We start from the raw sequence: 19,652 nt of genomic DNA on the forward strand, positions 1-19,652 counted from the left end.
TTGAATTTCTGTTGAGTTTATGCTTTGGGGAAACAAGCATATCCTTACTTTTGGAGAATGACAATTTGATACCAAACATTTACTCATCACCTGATAGGTTTCAGGTACTGCGGACATCATTCCCTGCACTCTAGTGGAACAGTAAGGAAACACGATTGAATAGTTTATGTGTTCTGATAGGTACCAGAAAGGCTGTTTCACCAAGGACTTAGATATATTTCCCTAAACTCCCTGTTTAGCTGATATTTCTTGATCATGTTTTTTCTTTCCAAAGTTAAGAGTCGATGCCAAACTGTAATTCCATCATGGAAAAGGGAATAACTCTTACCTATGTACAGCAGTTCTTAGCCTATAAAATACATCTGAGAATTGCGATTTGTAACCTTACAGACACAGTGAAGGGCCTGAAGAACGGAGAGGATGCAGCCAAGTCCAGTGGGTCAGAACAAGAAGGAGAATTCAGATCTCAAGTAGACAGTCCAGTGTTTTCTCAGTAAATTACACATCAAACTTGCCCTACAGATGGTTTACAGGTGATTGGTGCTAGGTATCTGAAGAGATGGAAAGCTTTATGGAGGAAATAAGAAAAAATTGAAACAAGTACTGGGACAAAGAGTCAAGGGCATACTCCACAGTTACAGGGATTGCACTATCTTGTTGTAAGTCAGACCACGATTCTTTGGTGATGAACGAGTATCATTCTTTTTTCCTCTGTAGGTGAGTCGGGCCCCAGGAAGCGGTTACTTGCTGAATGGATGTCTTCAGCTCTTCCAACAATGTGACTGAATTTGTCCTCCTGGGACTGACACAGAATCCACACGTGCAGAAAATACTCTTCATTGTCCTTCTGCTCATTTTTTTATTCACTGTTCTGTCCAACCTGCTCATTGTCATCACCATCTCCCTCAGCCCCACGCTTTCTGCTCCCATGTATTTCTTTCTCACCTACTTGGCTTTATTAGATGCCTCCTTCACCTCAGTCACCACGCCTAAATTGATCATTGACCTGCTGTTCCAGAGGAGAACCATCTCCTGGCGAGGCTGCCTGACTCAGATCTTTTTGGAACACTTCGTGGCAGCATCAGAGGCCATCATCCTCACTGCCATGGCCTATGACCGCTATGTGGCCATCTGCAAGCCTCTGCACTACACGACCATCATGCGACAGGGGCTCTGCCGGCTCCTGGTGGTGGTGGCCTGGATCGGGGGGATCCTGCATGCCACCGTGCAGATTCTTTTCACCACGGACTTGACCTTCTGTGGTCGCAATGTCATGGACCACTTCATGTGTGATTTCTTCTCACTGTTGGAACTCGCCTGCAGCGACACCTACAGGCTGGGAATGGTGGTGGCAGCCAACAGTGGGGGCATGTGCTTGCTCATTTTTACCATGCTGCTCATTTCCTACATAGTTATCTTGAGCACCCTGAAAACCCACGGCTCTGAAGGACGACGCAGAGCCCTCTCTACATGCGGCGCCCACTTTACAGTAGTGGTGCTCTTTTTTCTGCCTTGTGTGTTCACCTACACACGTCCTGTGGCCACTTACCCTGTGGACAAGTGGGTGGCTATGTTCTTTGCAATCCTCACTCCCATGTTAAATCCTATTATTTACACAGTGAGAAACACAGAGGTGAAAAAAGCCATGAGGAGTCTGATGAAGAAGAGAGCAACTTAGGCTATTCAGGATACCAAGAAAGTGATGATTTATATACATATACAGGGAGGATTATTCATGCTGTAAATTGTGAAAGTAAATTAGCAAATTTTGCAGACTATTGACAAAAACAGGCTAGAAAATAGGCACTTTGACAACTTTTTAAAATACTTTGCCAAGACTTCTATATTCTTACTCACAGTTTCAGAATAGCCAATGGCAAGAATATCAACAATAAACCCCTAGTTTATTGTAGAATATATTTTTTCCAATGTCTTATTAATTTTTAAAAATTATTGAGATAAGTTACTTGGATGAAATGGATTTTTTCATATGACCTTCATGTCAGAAATCTTGTTTTTGCAGAGCCTCTGGGCTCTGCAAGCGAGTAAGGACTAGATATACTTAGATAGATGCATGGAGAGTTGGGGAAGTTTAAGAATCAGTGCTCCTGAAGCTCAATTCCAGAAAAATAGACGACTCAATCAAAAAGTAGGCCAAAGACCTAAACAGACATTTCTCCAAAGAAGACATACAGATGGCTAATAAACACATGAAAAGATACCTAACATCACTCATTACCAGAGAAATGCAAAGCAAAACCACAATGAGGTACCATTTCACGCCAGTCAGAATGGCTGCGATCCAAAAGTCTACAAACAATAAATGCTGGAGAGGGTGTGGAGAAAAGGGAACCCTCTTACACTGTTGGTGGGAATTCAAACTAGTACAGCCACTATGGAGAACAGTGTGGAGATTCCTTAAAAAACTGGAAATAGAACTGCCTTATGATCCAGCAATCCCACTGCTGGGCAGACACACCAGGGAGATCAGAATTGAAAGAGACACGTGTATCCCAATGTTCATTGCAGCACTGTTTACAGTATGGAAGCAACCTATATGTCCATCTTCAGATGAATGGATAAGAAAGCTGTGGTACATATGCACAATGGGATATTGCTCAGCCATTAAAAAGAATGCATTTGAATCAGTTTTAATGAGGTGGGTGAAACTGGAGCCTATTTTACAGAGTGAAGTAAGACAGAAAGAAAAGCACCAAATACAGTATACTAACACATATATATGGCATTTAGAAAGATGGTAATGATGACCCTATATGTGAGACACTAAGAGAGACACAGATGTATAGAACAGTCTTTTGGACTCTGGGAGAAGGCGAGAGTGGGAAGATTTGAGAAAATAGCACTGAAATGTGTATATTATCATATGTGAAACAGATCGCCAGTCCAGGTTCGATGCATGAGACAGGGTGCTCAGGGCTGGTGCACTGGGATGACCCTAAGGGATGGGATGGGGAGGGAAGTGGGAGGAGGGTTCAGGATGGGGAGCACATGTACACCCATGGCTGATTCATGTCAATGTATGGTAAAAACCATGACAATATTGTAAAGTAATTAGTCTCCAATTAAAATAAATAAATTAATTTTAAAAATAATATAAAAAAGAAGATGGTGTCAAATATGTTGCAGACTTGTCTCATGTGTAGTAATGTATTTCAGCAGTTAAAGCTTATTCGTTTCATGAAAGTTCAACTTATGCCACTTCACTATTACAGAAAAGAAACATTTCTATGGCAAAATTTACCTGTGATGGAAAGGAATCTGAAAAAGTATACATATATTTTTTTATATATAACAGAATCACTTTGCTCAGCAATTAAATCTAACACAACCTTGCAAATTAACTGTTCTTCTATTAGAAAATGGAAAAAATATTTTTAATATCTCACTAATACTAATATGATTTTTTTTAAGTAAAAGGAAAAAGTCCTCTTTGGATTTTTTAAAAAAAATTTTTTAATTGAAAATAAGTACTAATGTTGCTGCTGCTAAGTCACTTCAGTCGTGTCCGACTCTGTGCGACCCCATAGACGGCAGCCCACCAGGTTTCCCTGTCCCTGGGATTCTCTAGGAAAGAACACTGGAGTGGGCTGCCATTTCCTTATCCAACGCATGAAAGTGAAAAGTGACAGTGAAGTCACTTAGTTGTGTCCGACTCTAGCGACCCCATGGACTGTAGCCTACCAGGCTCCTCCATCCATGGGATTTTCTAGGCAAAAGTACTGGAGTGGGGTGCCATTGCCTTCTCCGAAGTACTAATGTAGGCCTTCATAAAAGCCATGTGGCTAAGGTGAACTTTCAGAAAGTGGGGATACCCACGCTACTAATCTATGCCCGTGGTCACACTGTGAAGTTTGTCTTTGAGGTATTCTTCCCTTTTTTATTTATTTTTGGGAATGGTGGGGCTTTCTTCTCTTCATCTCTCTGTTGAACTCCATTTCCTAAGTTATTTGCACGTTTTAGGGTAATCTTGTGTGAAGTAAAACCATCTGATGATGTCTTTTCTGCAAATATGTTTCCCTTCAGGGGTTTTATGAAAAGAGGGATGTAATTGGATCAAGAAACAAAGTTCAGTTTTCTTATTTCACAGGAAGTGTGACACGTGGGTAAAAGAGAGATGTTTAGAAGAAAGTAGAGCAACTCAATCACTGAGGAGATTGATACTTGGTTTGGGCGTGAGGTAGAACCTTGAAGAGCTAAATAGGTGCTGTTTCTGTTGGGATGCTTCCATTATTTTACCATAGTGATAACATTTATTATTGAAAAAGAGGGTTTCATAGTGTTAACATGTATTTCTGATTAAAAAAAAAGGACTTTAGGAAAATTTGACTTCTTTAATTAATGGAAAAAGTAATGTTCAGTGAATACAATGTGCCAGAGAGTTATGGCAGCTCGGGATATGCCGCTGAGTAATACAAACAAAGGCTGTGTTTATGTGGAAGCAAAATTCCAGAGGGGTAATAGATGGATAATAAGCAAGTAAACAAGTAAATGAAAAGTATAATTTTGTTAGTAATCGTTAAAATAAAAAAAAGGCATTTTATAAGAGTGTGATACAGTAGAGAAGAATTAGATATTTATTTGTCTAGTTGTGTAAATCCCACCTAGAATTTCACTTTGATAGAAATATAATCACAAAAGCTATCACTTTTTTTAAAGTAGATTATTTTAAACATGTGTTTGAAATGGGGATAATATCTTTTTTCAATGAGAAATAAATAATTTTTTAGGGGATGATCATTTCTTACTCTCTCTCTCTCTCTCTCTCTCTCTCTCTATATATATATATATATATATATATATATAAAACGCATGTTAGTGCTACTGCTAAGTCGCTTCAGTTGTGTCTGACTCTGTGTGACCCCATAGATGGCAGCCCACCAGGCTCCCCTGCCCCTGGGATTCTCCAGGCAAGAACACTGGAGTGGGTTGCCACTTCCTTCTCTGATGTATGAAAGTGAAAAGTGAAAGTGAAGTTGCTCAGTCGTGTCCGACTCTTAGCGACCCCATGGACTGCAGCCTACCAGGCTCCTCCATCCATGGGATTTTTCCAGGCAAGAGTACTGGAGTGGGTGGCCATTGCCTTCTCCATATAACGCATAGATGTACATAAAGCACATGGATAGGTAGTATATTTATTGTATGATTACTTTAGAGGGGAAGGTTACTAAGGGAATATAGTATCTACAAAAGCCATAAAGCACCTTTTCGAGTCAATAGTGAAAAAAAAAAGATTGGAGAATACTGCCTTAACTCATATCTAAAAGAGTAGGTAAGACCATGGAGTAAATTTAGAATGACAGTAAAATTCATCCAAGAACAGAGTGTGGCCCATCACCTGTAAGGATCATATGCAGTAAAATTGAGAGACTCTTCATTCTCAGGGGACTGCCCAGAGTGTGTGCTCAACTATATTAATAAGCAGGTTGTAATCTACAAACTATGTTGTAAACTGATATTTTATAAATATGGATATAGAAGAAGAAGAAAGAAGGCTATAATCCCTAATATTCCTAAATAAAAAACAAGAAATTTGAGAGTACCAATTGCTATGCAATGAGAAAGAATTTAGTCCTTATTTTTCTGAATGAGGAACATTTTAAAATCCTTTACAATGGAAACTATTCTGTAGTTTGATGTGACACAGTTGTAATAATCATCCTGAAAGAGTTAGAGAGCACCAGATTAGGTGATAGAAAAATTCACCCCTGAAAAATTGGAAAGGAGGCTGGTGTGGGGCTGATGCTGGCTACCTGGTGGGTGGGCCCCAGGTCAGGTATGGACTCAAGGTATCCTGAGGTAGGGGGTCTAATGGCAGATGGGTGGGGCTCTGCCTTCGCTCTGCAAGCTACTTGCCCTGGGGCTTCTCAACATTGGTGCCACCTGGCTGGTGAGTGATGTTTGCACCCACCACAGAATTGCTAGAGGGAGAATTTCCAGCATCATGTTATTATCACGGAACAGCTGCCCCAAATGGTTGTGACCAGTGTCTGTGTCCCCAAAGTGAAGCTCAGCTTTCTCTTATGTTTCTGGGATGCTCTGTCCATTGTCAGTAATTTGATCTGACTCAAGCTCTTTTCAGATTTCTATTTCATATTGGACTGGATGTGACTTTTAAGGCTGGAGTCACTATTTTCCAAAGTCCCCTGGCTGTCTGAAAAGGAATCCCCACTGGCTTACAAAGTCATATGTTTTTGGGGAGATCACTTCCCAGTGTAGGAGTACTGGGCTAAATAGTACTATGTGGGGTTCAGAACAATTTCCTCCTTTGGGAAAATGTCTGCAACTGGATTATCACCCTAGGTTTATTGCCAACCTGAGGTATGGGACTGGACTATACCCTGTATCACTCACTACTCCCTGTCTTGTCATGGTTCCTACTTTATATATTTTAATAATAGAGGATCTGCTAGTCTTCAGGTTATTCTCATCAGCAGTGGCTCCTAGATAGTCATAACTTAAGTTTGAGAGGGCAAGAGTTCAGGATCTTTCTACTCTGCCAGTCATGACTGCTTCAACATGTATGTCTGTCTTTGTGCCAGTACCATACTCCTGGAATAGCCTTAACTTTATTGTATGTTTTAAAAACAAGAAGTGTGGTTGTTTTTTCTACTTGGAATCCCTTGAGATTTCATATGAATTTTAGGATGGATTTTTTTTCTATTTCTGCACAAAAAAGAAAAAAAAAGAGAGAGAGAGAGATTGAAGTTTTCATAGAAATGACATTGAATTTCTAGAACATTTTAGGTCATCTTGACATCTTAATTGTTGTTCAGTTGTTAAATCTTGTCTGACTCTGTAAACCCGTGGACTGAAGCATGTCAAGCTCTCCTGTCATTTACTGTCCCCTGGAGTTTGCTCCAACTTATGTCCATTGAGTCAGTGATGCCATCCAAACATCTCATCCTCAGCCACCCCCTGCTCCTCCTGTCCTCAATCTTTACCGGTACCAGGGTCTTTTCCAATAACTTGGCTCTTCGCATCAGTTAGCCAAAGTATTGGAGGTTCAGCTTCAGCATCAGTCCTTCCAATGAATATTCAGGATTGATTTCCTTTAGGATTGACTGGTTTGATCTCCTTGCAGTCCAAGGGACTCTCAAGAGTCTTTTGCAACACCACAGTTGAAAAGCATCAATTCTTCGGTGTACAGCCTTCTTTATGGTCCATCTTTCACATCTGTATATGACTACTGGAAAAAAAAACAGCTTTGACCATATAAACCTTTGTTGGCAAAGCAATGTCTAAATTTTTTAATACACTGTCTAGGTTTGTCATAGCTTTTCTTTCAAGAAGCAAGTATCTTTTAATTTTATCTTAGTAATTTTAAAAATTCTAGCTCATGAGTGTATTTCCATTTACAAGTGTCTTCTCTAGTATCTTTTAGTAATATTTTAGAGTTTTCCTTGCTTAAGTGCTCTGCCTCCTTGCTTAAATTTATCAAGATATTTTATTTTTATTAATGCTATTGTCAATGGAAATGCTCCCTTAATTTCTTCTTTGTGTTGTTCATTGACTGTGTGGAAATTCAATGTCCTTTCATAATAATAATAATTATTAAAAAAAAAACAATTCAGGTATAGAAGGAAAGTACATCAACATAATTAAGGAGGTAAATGACACAAACACAGCTCACATCATACTCAACACTGGAAGTTTGCAAGCTTTTCCATTAAGATAAGAATCAAGAAAAGCATGTACTTTCTGATCACTCTTTTATAACATAGCATTGCAATAACAATTTCTGTTAAATATTTAGTGTTTTCGAAATATAGGCAAGCTCATCTCTGAAATGAGATTATTTTGTAAGTTAATTTTTACTTAGTTTTGCTTAAGAAACAGTGTTCCTGATGGTAGCCACATCTATTTTTTTGGATTGTACCTTAAGCACACTGTTTAGGAACGGTCATCTCTGATTATATTATTGATAGTAGAATTTTCCCTCATATCTGGTGCAGTCCTCTATTTGTGGTCTTGAAACACTGAAAAACTACACCTACTTTATTACTTATGGTCTCCTTCCTTGTTGTGAAATCTGTTATAAAACCATAGCATGCATACAAGAAGAAACATTTATATCTTTTCCATTTTAGTATCTGCTGTGTCCTCAGCCATAGCATATTTTGTGTATTCAAATAGTCTAAGTACAATTTAATGATTGGATAAATATTTATTATATCTGAATTGATTATGCATTTCATATATTGACCAAACAATAATGAAGAATAGATTGAGTACTAAATATTAATAAAAAGAAAGAAAACTTTCCTATGGCAAGTGGAAAAATGCATGATAAATTGCTCTTTGCTGAAGCAAATCAACTGGGCTGATGTTTTGTTCTTAACGGCAGTAGTCTGCAAATAATTATAAACCATTTTGTTTTACTATCAATGTCACATCTTTCTGACCCTAAAAGGTGATGTGGTTTACTAGTATTTTTTACACATGGGCATACTTTTTAAATTTACTGGAAAAATCCAGTCAATTGAATTGAGCAAAGAATCAGTCTTGGACAAAGTCAAGTTCTAAAATTTAATAATCAGTATGGTGCAGTTCAGCTCAATCACTCAATCGTGTCTGACTCTTAGTGAACCCATAGACTGAAGCACTCCAGGCCTCCTTGTCCATCACCAACTCCCGGAGTTTACTCAAACTCACGTCTATTGAGTCGGTGATACCATCCAACCATCTCATCCTCTGTTGTCCCCTTCTCCTGCCTTCAATCTTTTCCCGCATCAGGTTCTTTCCCAATGAATCAGTCCTTCACATCAGGTGGTCAAAGTATTAGAGTTTCAGCTTTAGCATCAGTTCAGTTCAATCGCTCAGTCGTATCTGACTCTTTGTGAACCTATGGACTGCAGCACGCCAGACCTCCCTGTCCATCACCAACTCCTGGAGTTCACTCAAACTCATATCCACTGAGTCGGTGATGCCATCTAGCAATCTCATCCTCTATCGTCCCCTTCTCCTCCTGCCCCCAATTCCTCCCAGCATCAGAGTCCTTTCCAGTGAGTCAACTCTTCGCATGAGGTGGCCAAAGTATTGGAGTTTCAGCTTTAGCATCAGTCCTTCCAATGAACACACAGGACAGATCTCCTGTAGAATGGACCAGTTGGATCTCCTTGCAGTCCAAGGGACTCTCAAGAGTCTTCTCCAACACCACAGTTCAAAAGCATCAATTCTTCGGCGCTCAGCTTTCTTCACAGTCCAACTCTCACATCCATACATGACCACTGGAAAAACCATAGCCTCGACTAGATGGACCTTTGTAGGCAAAGTAATATCTCTGCTTTTTAATATGCTGTCTAGGTTGGTCATAACTTTCCTTCCAAGGAGTAAGTGTCTTTTAATTTCATAGCTGCAATCACCGTCTGCAGTGATTTTGGAGCCCCCCAAAATAAAGTAAGCCACTGTTTCCACTGTTTCCCCATCCACTTCCCATGAAGTGATGGGACCAGATGCCATGATCTTAGTTTTCTGAATGTTGAGTTTTAAGCCAACTTTTTCACTCTCCTCGTTCACTTTCATCAAGAGGCTCTTTAGTTCTTCTTCACTTTCTGCCATAAGGCTGGTGTCATCTGAGTATCTGAGGTTATTGATATTTCTTCCATCGATCTTGATTCCAGCTTGTGCTTCTTCCAGCCCAGCATTTCTCATGATGTACTCTGCATAGAAGTTAAATAAGCAGGGTGACAATACACAGCCTTGACGTACTCCTTTTGCTATTTGGAACCGGTCTGTTGTTCCATGTCCAGTTAAAACTGCTGCTTCCTGACCTGCCTACAGGTTTCTCAAGAGCCAGGTCATGTGGTCTGGTATTCCCATCTCTTTCAGAATTTACCACAGTTTATTATGATCCACTGATTTCACAGTCAAAGGATTTGATAGTCAATAAAGCAGAAATAGATATTTTTCTGGAACTCTATTGCATTTTTGATGATCCAGCGGATGTTGGCAATTTGATCTCTGGTTCTCTGCCTTTTCTAAAACCATCTTGAACATCTGGAAGTTCACAGTTCACGTACTGCTGAAGCCTGGCTTGAAGAATTTTGAGCATTACTTTACTAGTGTGTCCTTCCAATGAATATTCAGAACTGATTTCCTTTAGGGTTGACTGGTTGGATCTCCTTGCTCTCCAAGGGACTTTCAGGAGTCTTCTCCAACACCACAATTTGAAAGCATCAATTCTTCAGTGCTCACGCTTCTTTATGGTCCAACTCTCATGCCCGTACATGACTACTATAAAAATCATACCTTTGATTATACAGAACTTTGTCAGCAAAGTAATGTGTCTGCTTTTTAATATGCTGTGTGTGTTTGTCATAGCTATTCTTTCAAGGAGCAAGTGTCTTTTAATTTCATGGCTACAGTCACTGTCTCAGTGATTCTGGAGCCCAAGAAAATAAAGTCTGTCACTGTTTCCCCATATATTTTCCATGAAGTGATGTGACCGAATGCCATGATTTGAATGTTGAGTTATAAACCAACTTTTTCACTCTCCTCTTTCACCTTCATTAAAAGACTCTTTCGAACTTATGTAATTTATTTCTTCACTTTTGGATGTTGCTATAAACTTAAAACTTTTGTCCCTCTCCAAAAGCATAAGTTAAATCCTATTTAATGAGAGAGTATTTAGAGGTGAGCCCTTTGGGTAATTACTAGATCATAAAATTGTTATGAAGAGACGTTAGAGAATTCTCTTGACCCTTCTGCAATGTGAGGACACAGGAAAAAGATGGCCGTCTAGGAATGAGGTAGGGGAATTCACCAGAAATGGAGTCTGTCTGCAGCTTAATCTTGGATTTCCTAGCCACTAAACTTGGGAAAACTCTTTATTATTTAATCCTTCTACTATCAGTTCAGTTCAGTCGCTCAGTTGTGTCTGACTCTTTGGGACCCCATGAATCGCAGCACGCCAGGCCTCCCTGTCCATCATCAATTCCCGGAGTTCACTCAGACTCATGTCCATTGAGTCAGTGATGCTATCCAGCCATCTCATCCTCTGTCGTCACCTTTTCTTCCTGCCCCTAATCCCTCCCAGCATCAGAGTCTTTTCCAATGAGTCAACTCTTCGCATGAGGTGGCCAAAGTACTGGGGTTTCAGCTTTAGCATCATTCCTTCCAAAGATATCCCAGGGCTGATCTCCTTCAGAATGGACTGGCTGGATTTCCTTGCAGTCCAAGGGACTCTCAAGAGTCTTCTTCAACACCACACTTCAAAAGCATCAATTCTTCGGCGCTTAGCTTTCTTCACAGTCGAACTCTCGTATCCATACATGACCACTGGAAAAACCATAGCCTTGACTAGATGGACCTTTGTTGGCAAAGTAATGTCTCTGCTTTTCAATATGCTGTCTAGGTTGGTCATAACTTTTCTTCCAAGAGTAAGTGTCTTTTAATTGCATGTCTGCAGTCACCATCTGCAGTGATTTTGGAGCCCCAAAAGTAAAGTAAGCCACTGTTTCCACTGTTTCCCCTCTATTTCCCATGAAGTTGTGGGACCAGATGCCATGATCTTTGTTTTCTGAATGTTGAGTTTTAAGACAACTTTTTCACTCTCCTCTTTCACCTTCATCAAGAAGCTTTTTAGTTCCACTTCTGCCATAAGGGTGGTGTCATCTGCATACCTTAGGTTATTGATATTTCTCCCGGCAATCTTGATTCCAGCTTGTGCTTCTTCCAGCCCAGCGTTTCTCATGATGTCCTCTATATATAAATTCAATAAGCAGGGTGACAATATACAGCCTTGACGTACTCCTTTTCCCATTTAGAGCCAATCTGTTGTTCCATGTCCAGTTCTAACTGTTGCTTCCTGACCTGCATACAGATTTCTCAAGAGGCAGGTCAGATGGTCTGGTATTCCCATCTCTTTCAGAATTTTCCACAGTTTATTGTGATCCACACAGTCAAAGGCTTTAGCATAGTCAATAAAGCAGAAATAGATGTTTTCCTGGAACTGTTTTGCTTTTTCTATGATCCAGCAGATATTGGCAATTTGATCTCTGATTCCTCTGCCTTTTCTAAAAGCAGCTTGAACATCAAGAAGTTCACGGTTCATGTATTGCTCAAACCTGGCTTGGAGAATTTTGAGCATTACTTTACTAGCATGTGAGATGAGTGCAATTGTGCGGTAGTTTGAGCATTCTTTGGCATTGCCTTTCTTTGGGATTGGAATGAAAACTGACCTTTTCCAGTCCTGTGGCCATTAATGAGTTTTCCAAATTTGCTGGCATATTGAGTGAAGCACTTTCACAGCATCATCTTTCAGGATTTGAAAGAGTTCAACTGAAATTCCATCACCTCCACTAGCTTGGTTCATAGTAATGGTTTCTAAGGCCCACTGGACTTCACATTCCAGGATGTCTGGCTCTAAGTCAGTGATCGCACCATCATGATTATCTTGGTTATGAAGATCTTTTTGTACAGTTCTTATGTGTATTCTTGCCACCTCTTCTTATTATCTTCTCCTTCTCTTAGGTCCATTCCATTCCAGTCCTTTATCGAGCCCATCTTTCATGAAATGTTCCCTTGGTACCTCTAATTTTCTTGAAGAGATCTCGAGTCTTTCCCATTCTGTTGTTTTCCTCTATTTCTTTACATTGATCCCTGAGGAAGGCTTTCTTATCTTTTCTTGCTATTCTTTGGAACTCTGCATTCAGATGTTTCTATCTTTCCTTTTCTCCTTTGCTTTTCGCTTCTCTTCTTTTCATAGCTATTTGTAAGGACTCCCTAGACAGCCATTTTGCTTTTTTGCATTTCTTTTCCATGGGGATGGTCTTGATCCCTATCTCCTGTACAATGTCACGAACCTCATTCCATAGTTCATCAGGCACTCTATCTATCAGATCTAGGCCCTTAAATCTATTTCTCACTTCCACTGTATAATCAATAGTGATTTGATTTAGGTCATACCTGAATGGTCTAGTGGTTTTCCCTACTTTCTTCAATTTCAGTCTGAATTTGTCAATCAGGAGTTCATAATCTGAGCCACAGTCAGCTCCTGGTCTTGTTTTTGCTGACTGTATAGAGCTTCTCCACCTTTGACTGCAAAGAATATAATAAATCTGATCTTGGTGTTGGCCATCTGGTGATGTCCATGTGTAGGGTCTTCTCTTGTGTTGTTGGAAGAGGGTGCTTCATGACCAGTGCGTTCTCCTGGTAAAATTCTACTAGCTTTTGCCCTGCTTCATTTTGTACTCCAAGGACAAATTTGCCTGTTATTCCAGGTTTTTCTTGAATTCCTTCTTTTCCATTCCAGTCCCCTGTAATGAAAGGGACATCTCTTTTGGGTGTTAGTTCAAGAACTTCTTGTATGTCTTCATAGAATCATTCAACTTCTGGTTCTTCATCATTACTGGTCAGAGTATATTCTTGGATTACCATGATATTGAATGGTTTACGTTGGAAATGAATAGAGATCATTCTGTTGTTTTTGAGATTGCATCCAAGTACTGCATTTCAGACTCTTGTTGACTATGATGGCTATTCCCTTTTTCTAAGGGATTCTTGCCCACAGTAGTAGATATAATGGTCATCTGAGTCAAATTCACCCATTCCAGTCCATTTTAGTTCGCTGATTCCTAAAATGTTGACGTTCACTCTTGCCACCTCCTGTTTGACCACTTCCAATTTGCCCTTGATTCACAGTCCTAACATTCTAGACTCCTATGCAATATTGCTCTGTACGGCATTGGACATTGCTTCCATCACCAGTCCCATCCACAGCTGGGTATTGTTTTTGCTTTGGCTTCATCTCTTCATTCTTTCTGGAGTTATTTCTGCATTGATCTTCAGTAGCATGTTGGGCACCTACTGACCTGGGGAGTTCATCTTTCAGGGTACTACCTCTTTGCCTTTTTATACTGTTCATGGGGTTCTCAGGGCAAGAATAAGGAAGTGATTTGCCAGTCCCTTCCCCAGTGGACCACATTTTGTCAGAACTCTCCACCATGACCCATCTGTCTTGGGTGGCCCTACACAGCATGGCTTAGTTTCATTGAGTTAGATAAGGCTGTGGTCCATGTGATTAGATTCGTTAGTTTTCTGTGACTGTGGTTTCAGTCTGGCTGCCCTCTGATGCCCTCTCTAAGGGCCTACCGTCTTACTGGGGTTTCTCTTACTTTGGATGTGGGATATCTCTTTATGATTGCTCCAGAAAAGCGCAGTCGCTGCTCCTTACCTTGAACATGTGATATCTCCTCATGGCCTCTCCTACTGACCTTGGATGTGGGGTATCTCCTCTTGGCTGCTTGCCTGGTTTTATATAAAACTATTTCTGAATTGAATTGAATTTTGTTACCAAACAACTTTAATATCAGTTTTATCTCTTTTACTAGATAATAATAATAATGGGTCTTGCCGTTGGTGGCAATATATGAGTATCATGATACTTTAGTCATAAAAACATAATTTTAAGATAATAGTCCTGTCCCAGGATTTAATGGCCTGGTTTCTTATCTCTCCATGGTAGATGTGTTCCAATTCCCTTTCTTATGTTTTGCTATATAAATTCTGAGTGTTATTTCCTACTTTTAATACCTATATGGATATTATAGGATTACACTTAAATGACAAATGCATTTTATCATTTCAGAATATAATTGAAAAATAGATTTATTTTCAGCATTTTCATGTTCATCTTAACAACTACTTTGAAGAAGTACCATAAAATTTATCTGGTATGAAGCACTAAATTTATAATGAGGTTCATAATTATCACTTAACATATAGCTGAATGCAATAGTTAGAAATTAGGACTACTGTGAATGGTCATTAATGTTGTTTAGTAGTGTATTAGTCTTTGCTATTCCATGGACTCTAGCCCTCCAGGTTCCTCTGTCCATGAGATTTCCTAGGCAAAGATACTGGAATGGGTTGCCATTTCCTTTTCCAGGGGATCTTCCTGACCCAAGGATTGAACACGTCTCCTGCACTGGCAGACAGATTCTTTACTGCTGAGGCAACAGAGAAGCCTATCATGAATGGTAGATCAGTTAAAATAAAATGATTGTTCAGTCACTAAGCTGTGTCTGACTCTTTGTGACTCCCTTGCCTACAGCATGCCAGGCTTCCTTGTCTTTCACTGTCTTTGGGAGTTTGCTCAGTTTATGTTCATTGAGTAGGTGACGCTATCTAACTATCTCTTCAAAATATAATCATATAATAAATATTTAAAAATCTGATAGTAATGCACTGAAACATATAATTTATAATTTCCAAATACTCAAACTCTGTATTTAAGCTCATTTACTATCAAATAACGAAGTCCATAAGTGTTCAACTTGTTGCTATGTTTTTCTTTTGTGACTATGTTTTACAGAATCTGCCCAAATGCAGGAGACCTGGCATCAATTTCTATGTTGGGAAGATCCTCTGGAGTAGGAAATGGCAACCTGATCTAGTACTCTTGCCTGGAGAATCCCATGGACAGAGGAGTCTGATTGGCTACAATCCAAGGGGTCACAAAGAGTCAGACATGACTGAGTAACTAACCCCTTTCACTTTATTTTCACATAGACTTAAAGATGAAGCTTAAAATTAAAAAGGAATACTATAAAAGCACTTCTCTGATGTTGTTATGAAATAATTGGATTGTTAGCAAGACCTGCTAATGATGGAAAAATACCCATGAGTTCCAATTAGCCACACATAAGAAACTTCATAGACTTTGCCCACAAATAGGATATGTCGTAGTGCTTTTAAGACTTATCCAAATGCACGATCAAGAGACACTGAGTTAGTTGAAATTTTTAATCTTATGACTTTACTTCTTTCCTGGGGAACTAACAGCTGCCTGGGGTCCGGTCATGGCGCCAGGTCAGACATTTTCATAGGTGAGATTATTTTTTGAAATCACATAATCCTATATTCTCAGGTATAAATGTATGTTTCAAATCATATAATCACTCCTCATCCAAATTTACCTGAGGTTTAAACCTTCTTAAGCATACAAGACATCAAGACAGGTAGAATAGACTATAGTACTAAGCAATTTAGAAGGAAAAATATTTTATAATCTTTTTTCTTATTGATATGTATTTAAATTAGTTGAGCTAATAATATAATTAGCTACAATGAATAAGTTAGAATAACGATACAATTAAAATATGCACCAACAATTTTCCTTACTTTAATATTACAATTGATAATTTTTTCATGATATTGCACAATTTTAAAGCATCTCTGTTAAAAACTAAATATTATTCAAAAGGATCCACTACAGTTTATTTATCCTTTCCTCCACTGTGGAACATTTCACACTCTTTCTAAATTTTCCACAGCTGCTAGTGATTATGTTGAACATATTTGTGCATAACAATGCTTCTCTTAAAATATTTTACATTAACCTTTATCCCTAGAAAAAGTATTATGGAGCCAAAGAAAAATTTAAGAAGTAATTTATTTTGTTTCATAGTTGTTTATAAAGCATTTCTATAAATTGTGTCTAATTCTTACTTTATTTACACTGTCTCTTCTTTGATCTGCTGGGAGATCCCGCTAAAGAAGGAGGAAGTTCAGTGAAGCTGCTGCATTGTGTTCCCACATATGCACACAGTTTTCATCTTGGAAAATTAAAAAAAAAAAAGTTTCTGTTTATCTTTGAAAAGACATGCTCTATGTACAATGTTTAATTATACTTATTTCTCTTCTCTTTGGCAAATTTATAACCCCAAATTGTATTAGTAACACATTCTGTAACCAGGAATGATGGGAGATGGGTGCTGTGGGAAGACAGGAGAAGAAGGCATGAGAATGTATGAAGCAGAAACACAAAGGAGTGGGAAGGTCATGCAGGTTATGGATAGATATGCTGCCGCTTTGATGATACAATTTCAGGAATTAAGTTCACTCAATAACATCACTTTTCATGATTTTATGTGAGCAACATTCATTAATGTGCACAGCAAGGGTTCAATAAATAATTGTTTGATGAAGGAATCTGTAGTAGGAGTTAATAGTAATGGATTTTATACATGTTTTGATAGTTGGTGTATTGATATACATATCTATACATATAGTGTATTAGGTATCACTCTAATTTATCTAGCAGAGTATTTCTTTCTGTTCTCTTTGTTAAATTTTCATTGTTAGAGCTTTGAAAATAAGGATTTCCTATGCTTGATAAATCCTTGTGTGTTAAACATCTATGAAAGGGTTTATGTTTTAACCCAAGTTTTCTAAAGCTATAAATTTATAGAATATGACTATGCTAAATTGCATGTGGAGCAGAATTTTGAAGAATAAAAAACTCAATAAACAAATACAGCATCTTGAAAGAAAAATGACCCAATATGTGTATTTTCTTAGAAGCAATTAAATACTTTCATGGTTACTCTAGGGAGTGTGTCAGAAACTGTTATACTGGAGTGTTGCTTCCTTTCAAATGTTCATGTGTTTCTTATAAAGTAGAGAGTTTACAGATAAACAGAACTGAAGGACAAGAGCACTCGAATTCCTGCTGAGTTTATGGTTTGGGGAAGCAGACCTATGCTTACCCTTAGAGAATGGCCATTCAATACCAGCCCTTACTCATCACCCATTAGGTTTCAGGCACTGCAGACATACCAGGCACTCTGGTAAGTGATGACTAGCTTATGTGTCCTGGTAGGTACAAGGGCACATGCATCTCCAAGGACTTATACACACCTCACTAAATTCCCTCCATGTGATAGATATTTCTTGACTATATTTTTTCTTTCCACAGTTTGACCTGAGGGTTGGAATATAAATTCTCATGGAAGAGGGAATAACTCTTGCCTGTGTATTGCACTTCTTGGCTTTCAGGATACCTCTGAAAATTACAATTTGTTACCTCACAGACACAGAGTAGGGCTTGGGAAGCATGGGGCACTGAGGTGACTCAGTCCAATGGAGTTGAAACCAGTAGGAGAATCCAAATCTCATGTAGACAGCCTCTACATGTCTCATGTAGACAGTGTTTTCTTGGCAAATTACACATCAAATGCGGCCCAACTGATGTTTTACAGGTGACAGGTACTAGATGTCTGAAGAGATGCAAAATACCATGGTGAAGATAAGAAAGACTAGAAATGAGTACAGGGCAAAAGTTCCAAGGGCACAGTGACTATTTTGTTCTAAGCAAGTCAGATCACAAGGCTTTCATGATTAATGAGTATCATTCTTTGTCCCAGGAAGCTGTTGCTTACTGAATGGATATCCTCAGGCCTCCTAGCAATGTTACGGAATTTGTCCTCCTGGGACTCACACAGAATCCACACGTGCAGAAAATACTCTTCATTGTCTTTCTGTTCATTTTCCTCTTCACTGTGCTGGCCAACCTGCTCATTGTCATCACCATCGCCCTCAGCCCCACGCTTTCTGCTCCCATGTACTTCCTTCTCACGTACTTGGCCTTCTTAGATGCTTCCTTCACATCTGTTACCACCCCCAAATTGATTGTTGACCTACTTCATCAAAGAGGAATCATCTCCTGGCGAGGATGCTTGATTCAGGTCTTTTTAGAACACTTTCTGGCAGCATCAGAGGTCATCGTCCTCACTGTCATGGCCTATGACCGCTATGTGGCCATCTGCAAGCCTCTGCACTACACGACCATCATGCGACAGGGGCTCTGCCGGCTCCTGGTGGTGGTGGCCTGGATCGGGGGGATCCTGCATGCCACCGTGCAGATTCTTTTCACCACGGACTTGACCTTCTGTGGTCGCAATGTCATGGACCACTTCATGTGTGATTTCTTCTCCCTGTTGGAACTTGCCTGCAGTAACACTTACATACCTGGAATGGTGGCGGCAGCCAACAGTGGGGGCATATGCTTGCTTATTTTTTCCATGCTGCTCATTTCCTACATAGTCATCCTGAGCTCCCTGAGATCCCACAGCTCTGAAGGACGACGCAGAGCCCTCTCTACATGCAGCGCCCACTTTACAGTAGTGGTGCTCTTTTTCGTGCCTTGTGTGTTCACCTACACACGTCCTGTGGCCACTTACCCTGTGGACAAGTGGGTGACTATGTTCTCTGCAATCCTCACTCCCATGTTAAATCCTATCATTTACACAGTGAGAAACACAGAGGTGAAAAAAGCCATGAGGAATCTGTTGAAGAGAAGAGTAGTTTAGATTGTTCAGAATGCCAATAAAGTGATGATTTATATACATAGGGACGATTAAGTGTGAATACTCAATTGCTAAGTCATGTCAGACTCTTTGCAACCTCATAGACTGTTACCAGCCAGACTCCTCTGTCCATGGGATTTCCAGGCAAGAATACTGGAGAGGCTTGCCATTTCCTTCACCAGAGGATCTGTGCAACCCGGGGATTAAACTAGCATCTTCTGCATTGGCAGGCAGATTCTTTACCATTGAGCCACCAGGAAAGTCCATGTTGTTTTTGTTGTTCAGTCACTAAGTTGAGTCTGCTCTTTGCCATCTCGTGGATGGTAGCATTCCAGGCTCCTCTGTCCTCCACTATCTCCTGGATTTTCTCAGATTCATGTCCATTGAGTCAGTGATGCAATCTAACCATCTTATCTTCTGCTGCCTCTTTTCTCCTTTTGCCTTTAATCTTTCCTATCATCAGGGTCTTTTCCAATGAGTTGATCCTTTCTATCAGATTGCCAAAGTACTGGAGCTTCAGCTACAGCATCAGTTCTTCCAGTT

General features: G+C 39.5%; 2 protein-coding genes across 2 annotated transcripts; both read left to right on the forward strand.

The window, feature by feature from the left end:
* The first annotated feature begins 751 nt into the window (after nt 1-751).
* On the forward strand, nt 752-1,678 carry LOC123329587 (olfactory receptor 140-like). Its single transcript, XM_044928955.2, has one exon. It carries the CDS (start codon nt 752-754, stop codon nt 1,676-1,678), a length of 927 nt encoding a protein of 308 aa, XP_044784890.2.
* A 16,507-nt stretch (nt 1,679-18,185) lies between these two features.
* LOC102413315 (olfactory receptor 140-like) lies at nt 18,186-19,112 on the forward strand. The gene has a single exon (XM_006047592.3). It carries the CDS (start codon nt 18,186-18,188, stop codon nt 19,110-19,112), a length of 927 nt encoding a protein of 308 aa, XP_006047654.3.
* Nucleotides 19,113-19,652: the final 540 nt, after the last annotated feature.

The sequence above is a fragment of the Bubalus bubalis genome, chromosome 16 (genome assembly GCF_019923935.1).
Source record: "Bubalus bubalis isolate 160015118507 breed Murrah chromosome 16, NDDB_SH_1, whole genome shotgun sequence".
Lineage (NCBI taxonomy): Eukaryota > Metazoa > Chordata > Mammalia > Artiodactyla > Bovidae > Bubalus > Bubalus bubalis.